Raw genomic sequence first — 14,089 nt, 5'->3', positions numbered from 1 at the left:
ACACCGAGCTGATGCTACACTAGGTAAGATGACAACCCTGTGTACATATATATGACTTTGTAACGTCTTAAATTGTTTAAGATATATGTTCAGCCCAGTATGGTATACTGTCAATATTCGAACTACCAATTATGTTCCGAATCCCATTGAGATGGTTGGTCTTAGGTTGTTGCTTTACTAAATCAATATTACTACCAGTGTGATATTAAAGAATGTGATGTACTACTTGTTTTTTTTCTGTGGTTAGAAATGTTTTGTTGGGTGATAATCGTTCGTTATTTCTTTTTCAATTTTCAATAGATATTAAATAAATGTGTATTTAGACATAAAATACACTAACATACTTCAGTATTTCACTTCTGCACAGTTAAATATCTCGCGTCAATATTTCATTATTTCCCACTTTGGAACAATATTTGTTTATGGTAAACAGTATGATGTACAGTCGTCTTGGGAATGAGAATCAATCTTTATGTAATTCTTTATCATCATCTTTGACATCTCCGACAGTAATCCTCCATCATCACCACCACCCAGATCATCACGGTCATCAACATCAGCAACAACAACAACTATCACAAATTGCACGACCACAACATCTTAAAACTTATCAACATAATTCACATCGTTTTGATCATCATCATCATCATCACCATCAACAACGAGAGGAATTGTGTCATTCGGATCCCGTACCATTTTATCACGATAGTCCCATGTTATCATGGAATCAAACAGATTCACCGTCACAATCATTACCTTCTAATTCATTGATGTTTCTTGCATCAAATAAAGATTTTCCTTTACAATCCGAGCAAAACGTACTGGAATCTAATCCAAGTTTGGATGTATCAAGTCAACATCATTCATGTCTAAATCATTATCATCCTCACCAACAACTAAGTGGATTAAATATTAAAGATAGAAAGCCATGTGATATATGTGGTGATGTAGCTGCCGGTTTTCATTGTAATGCATATGTCTGTGAAGCATGCAAGGTATGTGGAAGAATAAATTTTCCTTTTAATTGTTAATTGATAATGATAAGATTCATGAGGTATAGTTCATAAAAATGGGTAAAACAGACCATAAATATAGAGAAGGAAATGAATCATCAAACTCATTAGAAATAACATGACTTGTGAAAGTAATAATTACACAACAAAAATTTAGAGTGTGGTTTTTCAAGCAGGTAAGTGAAGGTCATTATAAATAAGAATAGAAATGAACGAAAGGTGATTATATGATAATAATAAGAATAGAACAAATGAATGAATTCAATGGATTCTAATGTAATATATTCAGTTGTAATAATTAATTACGGATAAGATTACATGTGATTTGAAGATAAAAAGGTTAAACGGTAGAACATATCTTTAAGTGGAACTTAAAAGAAAATATGGAAATCTAGATGAGGAAACTATGAGTGTTGTGAGAAAGGAAATGCACACAATTCTAATTTTATATTGCATATTGCTAACTTTCCTGAAATGCAAAAGAGATATGTTCGTTCGACTCTGTAGCTGTGTTTTTGATCTTTGATCTATTAAGTCTTACGATTTAGGGTCAGTTTAATGATTAAATCTTTTCAACTTTTGTCCATGATTATAAAACGTTCTTCATGAATTTCCTTACTAAATGGTAATGATAACCACCCTTTTTTAATGTTTAGTAAGACTGCTATATCTGGCATTTTGTAAAAATTTGCCGTTCATTTAGTATTTCAGTGCTGCATATAAGAATGCAATTTCCACTCGGGACTTCATTTCAGTCATCTGAAACTATCTACATAGGTCTTCTATGAACATGGTATTGTGGCATATCTCAACTTGCCGGCTGAAAAAAACAACAAGAGCGAGTGAAAGTTATAGCTTGAAATGAAATCCTCTGTGAAAATTATGCATTTATTCACTGAGTGAGCGCAAAAATGGTGTATATCGCAATCGTATTGAAAACTGAGAGGCAGATGCATCAAAAACTCACGAACACGTATCCTATCACCCTATTTAAATACATGGATATTAGCCTATACATTTCGTTTATCAAAATAATGGTAACATTTTCAGGCAATATTCAGCACAAATTGATATCAATCTGTGTCCCATTGAAAACAAGTGAGTATTGAACAATCGTTTTGATCTAGAGTGGTACCTCTCAACAGTACTCACGCAAAACATCATCAAGGGACATAATCCAAAGATCTCCATGTTTTGTATTGGGCGCTTAGCCATTGAAATACACATAAATTCTCATTAGCCTACTTAGTCTAATAACACAGTTGTTTTAACTTATTTGATGAAATTAATTTAGTTTGGATATCCGTCAATATGATGAACGTGTATTCTCCGAGTTACTATTGCATTAATGGTTAATCTGATAGATGTTGACTTTCAGTTGGGAACTTCAGTAGATTAATTAATTCTTGAAGTTATTGAAATTTTGACTGAACATTAAGTTCTTGGCATAAATAAATAAACTTTAAATAATAACAATCAATTAGGTCAGTTAAAAAAAATAATAGATTATTACGTATAGAGGAGAAGGTTTCGAAATTATTTTGAACGTTATGTTTTGCTCAGGTTCAATTCTGTCACATTCTAGATTTAATTCACACATCATGCTTGAATAGAAATGGGCCTTGATCCTGGTATGGAATAGAGGTTCACATTCTTGATAAAACAATCATAAAATTGTGAATTCAAAAAAGCCGGCTCAATTTTCCCTTTTCTGCACACCTTTAATGACTATACTTGGACAAACGTGACGCGCATTATTCGATACTTGATACTGACACGCAGTCTGGCCATACCCGAGCCCGATCGGCTACTCGAGTGAAAAAGAAAGTTCATTATTCTAACCAAATCAAAACATATGTGTGCTCATATATATATGCCTTGGAAAATTAAGCCAGCCCTGTTGTATGTTTTGTCCTTTAGAAATGAAAGTCGTCTCTTTTTCAGTCACGTACGCTTACCATTTGGTGGGTATCTAATTGATCCAATGTCACTAGAATTGTTGGGTTCGTTCTTGAACCTATTTGTGAACGTAAATTTCTGGAGTCTTAAAGTAGGATGACTTAATTAACCAGTATTCTGTGATCTTTTTCAATGGTTTCCTAGCTAGTAATTTATTCTGAAAATTGTTCCCAATAATATTCCTAATTAACTCTGATATTTTACTGACCATTAGTAATTGTTAGGTTTATAACTGTACAAGAGTATATCTTTTATTGAAAACATCTTGCCTTAGTTTTTATCTGCATATTTAGAAACGAAACATACAAATATAACATTTACTGGGGATAAAACTAACATTAGTAGTGGAATAAAAGTCAAGTTGTAGAAACCTTTTGTCTTTAACATTCTATCCGGTGATGTTCACAGTTTCTTTCTTTAAATTACGATCTTAGTAGTTACAAGATTTCCAACCGATATATTGATTCAAATGTATTATCAGCTTGTTGAGATATTGAATTTAATTTTCCCATTTGGATGTTCATCCTTTAGAGTAAGGATGGAATAACTTAAAAAATAAAATATTACATGATTATCGACTCATCTATTCGAAACAATTTTTGACATATATCAAATGGCGAGAACACTGATTCATCTCTATGTAATGATCAGTCTTACATTTGAATAGTTACAATGGGGTCACTAATTTAAGTGGCTGAATATCATGAGCACTTTGTATTGAACTTAGATAATTGGAGGTGATTTCCAAGACGACTTATTAGTCTATCAGGATTAAGGAATGAGCAGACAGGATGTTGCTTATTATTCTGTAATCAGTGTGAATGTCTCAGTTCTAAAGTAGGTCAGCTGTAACTTGTATAGTTTAATTGGTATTATCTCTGAATGCATGACTAAAATGTGTGTTGAGATCCCACATAAGGGGTCGGTTTCATCAAAAGTCCAGGTACACATTTCTGACAAATGGCAACTAATATGAAGCTTCCACATAAGGCTTTCTACCGATTGCATCTAACCTTTCCTGATAGCATTCGGATAAAACTTCTCAGAATTTATGAAAAACCAAGTAAATTTTATCGTAAAAAATATCACATTTTTTTAACACAGGTTAAGCGCGTTAAATGTAACCGGTTTACTTTTTAAATATTCCTTTTTATTCTTTTCTACTGAATGATTTTGTTCGGTAAATTCTCCATAACTTGCTGAAACATTATGCGTGCGTGAGTTCGTGCGAAAAAAAAGAAACACACTATGAAGGGTAATGTTTTTGATTAGTTTGCATCGATTTTCTAAAATATTAAAGATACAAGAAAGCACTGAACAACTATTTTCTTCCTAGTGTCATGTTACTACTACTACTACACACACAAAGAATCATGAACCAAATTTATCCTGGTTTTTTTCAAATGTGAACAGGATACATTTAGATCATTGAGTCAGAATACAACAGTAAAATTGTTTGCTTTGAGCAAATACTAATGAAATGGTGTCACCTCATCTCTTCTTGTCTCAGTCTATTAGATTATAACCATATAAGGTACAACTCCCAACTAGAAATTTTTTAGAATTTAGCTCTTAAGTAATCATGACATTATCAGTGTGTGTATTGTGAAAATTGCTGGGTGTTATTAAAACTAGGAGCCTTGAGTCTAGCTTGCGAGACTTCTATGCACCCCTACCTACCTCTGATGCTTCGGAATTTAAAATTGACGGGGTCTGAATTATTCTTGAAAGTCATCTAACACTATAATAGTATAATCAAGACAAAGCAACCAGTTTTACCAACCGGAAGCGAATTTTCACCTGTGTCGTTACTATGTTTTTTTAAAATCTAGATGTGTAGGGTTGCACACACTTGTCTCAAGCCTTTGTTCGGGCCCTACTTACTTTTCATTCGAGTATCATGTCAAAACAATTCATCGTTACAGTGACATGTAAGAGTTTGACAATTAAAATATTATCATGTCAAATTTGTCGTATGTTTGAAACTACGTACTTACTGCTTATCATATGACGTGAAACAGATCCAAACTTGGCGTCAGGCTTATCATATATGTTAGAAATAATACTGTTTATTGATACAGAATTGAATTATCAGGCTTATTACTCAGCCTCATCGACTGAAATACCATTTCCATCCCTCAAGAAAAGGCCAAATAAACGGCAATAGGATAATTTCAAAGATTTATGACACTGAGTCAGCCTACATATTTATTAATCTATATTTATCAAATCACATTCATTTCATTATATTTCGATGATTTCGTTCCAACTGTACGTCTCCATTCTACTCGTCAACTGTTGCCACTTCATTCATTCCCATTCACAAGTCAACACTAATTATAATCATCAATCATTTCGTACTTAAACATTGTACTGAAATATTCAAACTATCTACATTTCGTGATTTATTGCTTATCTTGTGTTGCGGAATTGTATTGTATTTCGTTTGTTGTATGTTGTACTTGATCACATGAGTTCTAAGTCAACTAACTAACTAACTAACTAACTAACTGATAATACTAAATACTTGACTGTCTTCGCAATGTTCCAATGATGGAATTGGGAATGTATGACAAACTCTGTGTGGTCAACTGACTTGACAGCTTATCTATCGAATGTAAAATAGTTCATTTACAAAACTAATAATTTATGTATATGAAAAGTGAAAGAAAATCATGTTGTCATCAAAATGTTTTCAGGGATTGATCAAAATCACGCAGTCCAATAGGAGATGGTATAATATCCTGTTTGATTCATGGACAACCATAAGTTCAAACTCCCAAGGAGTCCAATACTAGAACGAATAAGCTCTCCAGTCGTTTCTGGTTTTCAATGGTACTCTATCAAGATCATTTTTACAATCCATCAATATAGACTATAAATTAAATTGATCTCTATAAAACTCCTTCAGCTAAACTATTCATGAGTTTGTTCAATTGTGTTCAGTTGTCCGATATTGAAACATTAAATCATGAATCCATTTTTTGAAAATTTCAAAATGATATCAATGACAGATATAACTAAATGTTGAAAATTGTATCAATATTGTAAATTCTTTCCTCTTTTACTTCTTCCTCCTTCAATTATTATTATTATTTGATAAGTTTTTAATACTTATGAAACAATATTCATAAGGAGTAGCCGACACAAAAGTTAACTATTTCCAACATATAATAACATTGTCTAGTCTACTTATTCATATATGCATTGTTTTGCCGATTGTTACACAAATGTATGAGTTTTTATTGAGATCATGAACTGATCAAAATTAGACCATTGTTAAAAATCTTATCCATGAGCTAATGACAACGAAACTATAATTTATGGACGAGCTCATCAGATTTAAGATAATGGGTCTTGGATTTTAGTGCGAAATTCATTCACTCATATGGGTAAATACTATTTTGGCATTATAGCTTATGTCAGTTTGTGATGAGAACACTAAATCTAATTCCTGACCCTAACCATCAACTGTGAATCATAATTCTAATTCCTCATATTGATTTATAATCATCATTTAGTTCTAGTCAATAGGTGAAGATTTTCAAGGTCATTTTAGCGTTGCTTAGAGGTCGTCCATAAATTATAGTTTCGCCTTTCAGATTATTTAGATATCTTCATAACCAACTTTAGATTATCACTGTTAATATTATTTATTAAAGGTGTAGAACTGTTTCATTATCTTTTACTAAACGTGTTGAAACAATTCATCCTTACACTATCTATTTCCTTGTTTTATCACTTCACTATCCTTACTTCTCATATTCTTTCTCATTATCCATATATACGCGTCTACATTTCTCAATGTTCACTGTAGATTCAATTGTTTCATAATTTCATTTTACAATCATGTGAAATTTGTTTGTTTTCTTCCCTTTTTTTAAAAAATTTTTTACCATAGAAATAAGTCAAATAAGATTTTTTTTTTAGAAAAATTTCATAAATGAATGAATTACACTAAACATAATGAAAATATTTTCTCCACATAGGCTATCAGTCTATTTATTCTGTGATTTACCTTTTTTTTTGTTTATTTTTAGTTTTAATTTTTTTCCCCACATCATTGTTTTTTTTCTCTCTGTCAAACGGTTGTATTTTTTTGTTGTTGTTGTTTCTCCTCACTACAAAGAATCCATTGCATTGGTAGAAACATTTTGCTCATTTGATTGCATGATATTATTGATGAGGAAAAGGATTTGAATTAAAATCGGTTAATATAATCGTCTTTAATTTAATGTTTGATTTTAAAACAAAAAAATTACTGAGTTAAATAATTCAATAAAGTTCTTTTTTTTAAGAAAAAAAATAACCATCGGATAATTTTGTGTTTTATCTGCTTATACAAGTTTATTCATTTTGTTTAAAAAGTACTTTTGGTGTTGCATTATCTTTACTTTTTATTTTCCACAAAATTTACCTTCATTTATTTTTTTCTCTAGTTCTTTCTACTTTCACGAAGTTATTCTGTTGTTTTTTTTTTGGTTTTTTTTTTTGTTTGAAATCCATTCTATCCACACTAACAAATAAGTACAGATATCCAACCAATAAACCAGTTATTCACTCATTTTGTTGATATAAAAACAGGGGTAGAAAAAAATGTAACAATTTTTTATACTTTGCGCGTTGTTATATATATATATATATATATATGTATACATATATGTTTTCCCTTCAATGCCCAATATATTTCTATATTTATCTTCTTTCACTCCTCTATGTCTTCTCTTCCTTTCTTCCCATACACACACACACGCGCGCGCGCACACATGCCTAAATGCACCATTATGGAAAACCTATTCCCACATTTGTTCCAATTAAATATTACTGTTCTATTCGTGTCTATCTATTACACTGTTCATTATTATTATTACTATTATTATTATTATTATTAGTATTATTATGACTGCATATTCAAATTTCATTTATCGAATAGAGATAGATATCATAATAAAATAAAGGTATATTTACGTGACATGAATTAAGATAATTTGTCATTTATTTTTATATTAGATTTTAGAAAAAAATACATTTTGTCAAAAAATGTCTCGAAATGACTAAATTGATTTGTTATGATTCTATGTGTGTTATTCTTTTCTAAAAAGAGGAAAAAAAATTATTTTTTTACTATTTTTAAAGATTTACCTCATTTACATGACAATTGTAAGATCTAAGACAAAAATTAATCTCTATAAATTGAAATGAACCTAAAACTGTAGTATAATGATGATGATGATGATGAAAAATTCAAAACAACTTATTAAACAGAATATCAGTAGTGGGAATCATAAGTTAAATGGAAAACCTAGGAGCACTGGAGTTCTAGTGAGAGGCCGTTACCAGTGGAGTTCAATCAAGTCTATTGTAAGATATCGGCTCACTGAAGACAATGGTGTACGGTGGCGCGATTTCGTGGATTAGTTGAAGTCAGACATTAACACCGTTGAATGCCGACCCAATGGTCTAATGGTTAAGCGCTCGTGCACAAAACTGATAGATCGTGGGTTTAAATCTCGCGGGGGACAGGTTCGTGGTTGCGCATCGCTGAGGAGTCCCTTACTAGGACGAAACGACCGTCCAGTGGTTCCAGGTTTTCTGTGGTGGCCTAGCTTCAATTGGCTCATGATTTCAATTACTGAAATTATTTAAATCTCCACAAAACCCCTTCTGTTAACAGAATATATTGAGCAAGTTTATTTTGTTTTATTGAAATGAAACAACAGTTTAAATCAAAATGATAACTATTTGTTTAAAACGAAACTGTGATTATCATATTGCATTAATTTACATGAATAGATAATTAAAACAACATTACTTACTTACGCCTGTTACTACTCGTGAAGGAGCATAGGCCACTCACCAGCATTCACCATCCAACCCTGTCCTAGGCAATCCTTTCCAGCTCCTTCCAGTTCCTCTTCATCTTTTTCATGTCTGCTTTATTTCCCGACGTAATGTGTTCTTTGGCCTTCCACTTTTCCGCTTCCCTTCAGGATTCCAAGTTAAGGCTTGCCTCGTGATGCAGTTTGACGATTTGCTTAATGTATGTCCTATCCATGTTCATAATCTTTTCCTAATTTCCTCTTCAGCTCTCCCACAAAAGGCTGTTGCTGATGGTATCCGGCCAATGGATGTTGAGTATCTTGCGTAGACAATAATTTATAAACACTTTTAACTTATTGATGGTGGTTGTTATAGTTCTCCAACTTTCAACTGTCTTGACGTTCGAATTGAAGATTCTAAATTTGATATTGGTTGAAAGTTGTTTTGAGTTCTATATGTTCTCCAATTTTAGGAATGCGGCCCTTGCTTTGTTTGCCAATCCTCGCCTTTACGTCTGCATCTGAACCTCCTTGTTCATCGATCATGCTTCCCAGGTATGTGAAGGATTCTACATCTTCCAGAGTTTCGCCATCATGAGTGATTGGATTGCTGCTCTCCGTGTTGTATTTGAGGACGTTGGTTTTCCCCTTGTGTATGTTGAGGCCTACTGATGCAGAGACTGCTGCTACACTGACTGTCTTTATCTGTATTTGTTCATGTGTATGCGATAGGAGGGCTAGGTCATCTGCGAAGTCCAAATCGTCTAATTGGTTCTGAGCTGTCCATTGTATTCCGCGTTTTCCCTCAGATGTCGAGATCTTCATAATCCAGTCGACCACCAGAAGAAAGAGGAAGGGAGAGTGCAGACAGCTATGTCTGACTCCAGTCCTTACTTGGAATGCATCTGTCAGCTGTCCTCCATGCACTACTTTGCACTGTAGTCCGTTCTATGAGTTCCGGATTGTGTTGACAATCTTCTCAGGAACTCCATAGTGTCGAAGAAGTTCCCATAATGTCCTCCTATCTACACTATCAAATGACTTTTCATAATCAATGAAGTTGACGTAAAGTGATGGGTTCCACTCAACTGATTGTTCGACGATGATCCGTAGTGTTGCAATTCAGTCTGTGCACGATCAATTCTTACGGAATCCAGCTTGCTGATCTCGAAGTTGGGCGTCTACTGCGCCTTTCATCCGGTTCAGCAACACTCTGTTAAAGACTTTCCCTAGTACTGACAGTAGTGTGATGGCTGTGTAGTCCTCACACTTACTCAGATTTCCTTTCTTTCGAATCTTGATGAGGCGTTCTTCTTTCCAGTCCATCGGCACTTGTTCCTCCTCCCAAATCTTTTTGAATAAAAGGTGAAGCTTGTTTGTAGTTACTTCGATGTCTGACTTCATTCAGTGCTTCAGCTGGTATATTGTCGGGTCCTTCTGCTTTCCCGCTCTTGATTTGTCTGATGATGGACCATTCTGATTTCTCCCATCGTTGGTGGATTGACATCTATAGGAAGATCTGTGTGTGCTGCTTCCATGTGCGGTGGATTCATTGGGGTCGGCTTATTCAGGAATTCCTCAATGTAACCTACCCATCTGTTCCGCTGTTGTTGAATTTCAGTGATTTGCCTGCCTTCTTTGCTTTTGACCGGTCTCTGGTTTACTATACTTCCCTGCTGGTTTCTTCGTTGTATTGTAAAGCTGTTTCATATTTCCTTCTCATGCAGCTTTTTCAGCCGTCGTTGCTAGTTCTTCCACGTGTTTCTTCTTGTCGGCTCTAATGCTATTCTTCACTTGCCCGTTTGCTTCTATGTACTCATCTTGTGCTCGGACTTTCTCTCCTCGTGTTCCGCTGTTGTTAATTGCCGTCTTCTCGTTCTTCCTTTTTTTGATCCTGTCCAGTGTTTCTATAGAGATCCATTCCTTATGATGATGCTTGTTGAGGCACAGAACCTCTTGACACGTTGTACTTAATGCTTCTTTGATACTTTTCCAGTTGTCCTCCATAGTAGTTTCTTCTTCTTCGTTCAGTAGATCCTGTAAGGCTTGGAACCTGTTGTTGAGAGCTATCTTGAATTGATTGAGTTTGTCAGTATCTCGAAGGAAGGCTGTATTGAATCGTTGTAGTGTTGTTTGTCCAGTTGTTCAGTTCTTCTTCGGCTTCAGTTTTAAATGGGCCACAACTAGGTGGTGTGGTGATCTGAATCCATGTCAGCTCCTCCCCTGGTTCTCACATCTTCCTTTGTTCTTCGGAACTTTTTATTGATACAAATATGATCTATCTGGTTCTGTGTGATGTGGTGTGGTCCGATGAGATCCATGTAGCTTTGTGTATACGTTTGTGTGGAAATATTGTCCCCCACCTATGACCAATTTGTTGAATGCACACAGATTTGCAAATCTTTCCCTATTTTCGTTTTTCTCTCCCAGTCAATCCATGTCGTCCCATGATATCTTCATATCAGGTGTTGTCTATTCCGACTTTGGCGTTTAGATCCCCCATCAGAATGGTGAGGTTCTTTCTTGGGCACTTCTCTATGATTGATTGCAGCCTCTCATAGAATTGATCTTTAATGTTGTCGTTGCTATCATTGGTGGGTTCATAACATTGGATAATATTCATTGTGATCCCCTCCTTTGTTTTGAATGATGCTTTTATGATTGTGGATCCGTGAGATTCCCATCATACAAGTGCATTTGGTGCTACTTTGTACGGCATTAGCGCAACTCCCTGAGTGTGTTGAGCATTTTCTTCTTCATAACCGGAGTATAGCAGCGTCTCTCCCGTACTTAGCTTTTGTTGCCCGTCCGACTTGGGTCCAATGGGTTTCGTTGATTCCCAGTAGTGCCAATTTGTATCTCCTCATTTCCGTTGCCATTTGACTGTTCTTCCTGGTCTCCCACATTGTCCGTACGTTCCATGTACCTATGAAAATTGTTGCTCTGGTTGTTAGGAGGGGCATCATCGGCCTCGTGACATTCGAAGGAACTCGGCTTACACCATGAGGCGTCATAGTTTATCTTAATGAAGATCTTTTAACTCGCAGAGCAGAGTTTAAATGGTTTGAATTATTTTTTCTGGTTAGCGTTATTTTAGCGAGTTAGATTTCTACAGGATGGGGTCGCTAACCCCATACCGAACAATCCTCCTGTACCCGGGCTTGGGACCGGCAATAACTCTAGAAGAATATAAATGAATATGGATTGAGAAAGTTAGTTTGATATGATAGACTGATATCAGTTGGAGAATCGAAGATCAAAGTTATATGATTATTATTCCTTTTCTATGCTCAACAGTTAATAGTTTTCTAACTAAAAAATTATCAAGTAATCGAAGAAAGAAGAAGAAAGAATTTACAGTATTCATACAATTTTCAACATTTAGTTATATCTGTCATTGATATCATTTTGAAATTTTCAAAAAATGGATTCATGATTTAATGTTTCAATATCGGACAACTGAACACAATTGAACAAACTCATGAATAGTTTAGCTGAAGGAGTTTTATAGAGATCAATTTAATTTATAGTCTATATTGATGGATTGTAAAAATGATCTTGATAGAGTACCATTGAAAACCAGAAACGACTGGAGAGCTTATTCGTTCTAGTATTGGACTCCTTGGGAGTTTGAACTTATGGTTGTCCATGAATCAAACAGGATATTATACCATCTCCTATTGGACTGCGTGATTTTGATCAATCCCTGAAAACATTTTGATGACAACATGATTTTCTTTCACTTTTCATATACATAAATTATTAGTTTTGTAAATGAACTATTTTACATTCGATAGATAAGCTGTCAAGTCAGTTGACCACACAGAGTTTGTCATACATTCCCAATTCCATCATTGGAACATTGCGAAGACAGTCAAGTATTTAGTATTATCAGTTAGTTAGTTAGTTAGTTAGTTGACTTAGAACTCATGTGATCAAGTACAACATACAACAAACGAAATACAATACAATTCCGCAACACAAGATAAGCAATAAATCACGAAATGTAGATAGTTTGAATATTTCAGTACAATGTTTAAGTACGAAATGATTGATGATTATAATTAGTGTTGACTTGTGAATGGGAATGAATGAAGTGGCAACAGTTGACGAGTAGAATGGAGACGTACAGTTGGAACGAAATCATCGAAATATAATGAAATGAATGTGATTTGATAAATATAGATTAATAAATATGTAGGCTGACTCAGTGTCATAAATCTTTGAAATTATCCTATTGCCGTTGTTTTGCCGTATTTGTAAATGATGAGAAAGTTTCACAACGGTTTCGTTCTATTAGTTTAGGCGGTTTGTTAAGATTTTTGGTTGCTGAAATTGACGTCACGAATTGATTGTTGTCAGACTAATTCAAAACCAATATACAGTGGACAGCTTTCTAGTTCTAGTACGGAAGTCTTGGGCAGTGAGCATACACGGACACATCCAGTCTTTAATACAGGATCTTCAAACATCATATGAGGTACTTAATATCTAGGACACTCAATTACCACTCAACGGCTAACAGTCTCAGTTGCAGTAAATTGCGATATTTTGTGATCATCATATAGTTCTATCGGTGATATTTGTTTCACGTTCAACGTTGTTCAGTTCCACTGGTCACAGATCCTTACTAGAACTGAACTAAATTTATTGTCCCCTATTTTATGGCGTATTTTTTAACGATTATATTGAATGTGCAGTCATCATCAAAAACAGAACTTTTAAAATTTTATTGTGTTGTGTTTTATGTCCTCCATTTACATAGTTTATTGGCTTAAGATACACGAGTCAACTCCCATCGGCCTACATGCTTTATAATGCTGCAGCAAATCCGCTGATATTATTAAAATCAGTTGTATATTCATTGACTACTTCATTAGATGACAAGGAATTGAATATCATCAGGAAAGAATAAGTTTTGTTTAAAATTACGAACACGCTTTTCTAATAAATATTCATTAGCATTAAATGTATCTGACTCCCTTCTTACTTTCACTAACCATTCTTATTTAATGATTAGCTACTAGACAGGTTAACAAGTTGTTTAAAATAAGTCGGTTCATTATTCGGTCTTCGATAGTCAACGCTTAAATACTTTGAGTAAGAGAGAGATAAATTTTTTGAAAAAATATGTTAACGATCTGCAAATCATTTTGGCATGTATCAGTAAGTGGATTTGACTATTTCAATGGGGTGTATTTAAACCAAAGTTGTGTGATTTTCTTATGGCATCATAATTTTGTTATTATTAAATGAATATTACAGAAAAGATAACTATTAACTTGCAGTTTTACCACA

At 34.1% G+C, this 14,089-nt stretch overlaps 1 protein-coding gene across 1 annotated transcript in view; it reads left to right on the top strand.

The window, feature by feature from the left end:
- Positions 1–422: 422 nt before the first annotated feature.
- Positions 423–14,089, top strand: part of MS3_00010084 (uncharacterized protein) — a gene marked incomplete at both ends in the record, with an annotated part of 36,753 nt that continues 23,086 nt past the window's right edge. The window contains one exon of the mRNA XM_035730534.2: positions 423–995. Within this exon, the coding sequence (XP_035588038.2) occupies positions 423–995 (573 nt within the window). The remainder of the gene's footprint in view (positions 996–14,089) is intronic.

The sequence above is a fragment of the Schistosoma haematobium genome, chromosome 1 (assembly GCF_000699445.3).
Source record: "Schistosoma haematobium chromosome 1, whole genome shotgun sequence".
In the NCBI taxonomy this organism is placed as follows: domain Eukaryota; kingdom Metazoa; phylum Platyhelminthes; class Trematoda; order Strigeidida; family Schistosomatidae; genus Schistosoma; species Schistosoma haematobium.
Note: the sequence above shows the minus strand (reverse complement) of the source record. Positions and strands in the feature narration are given on the sequence as shown.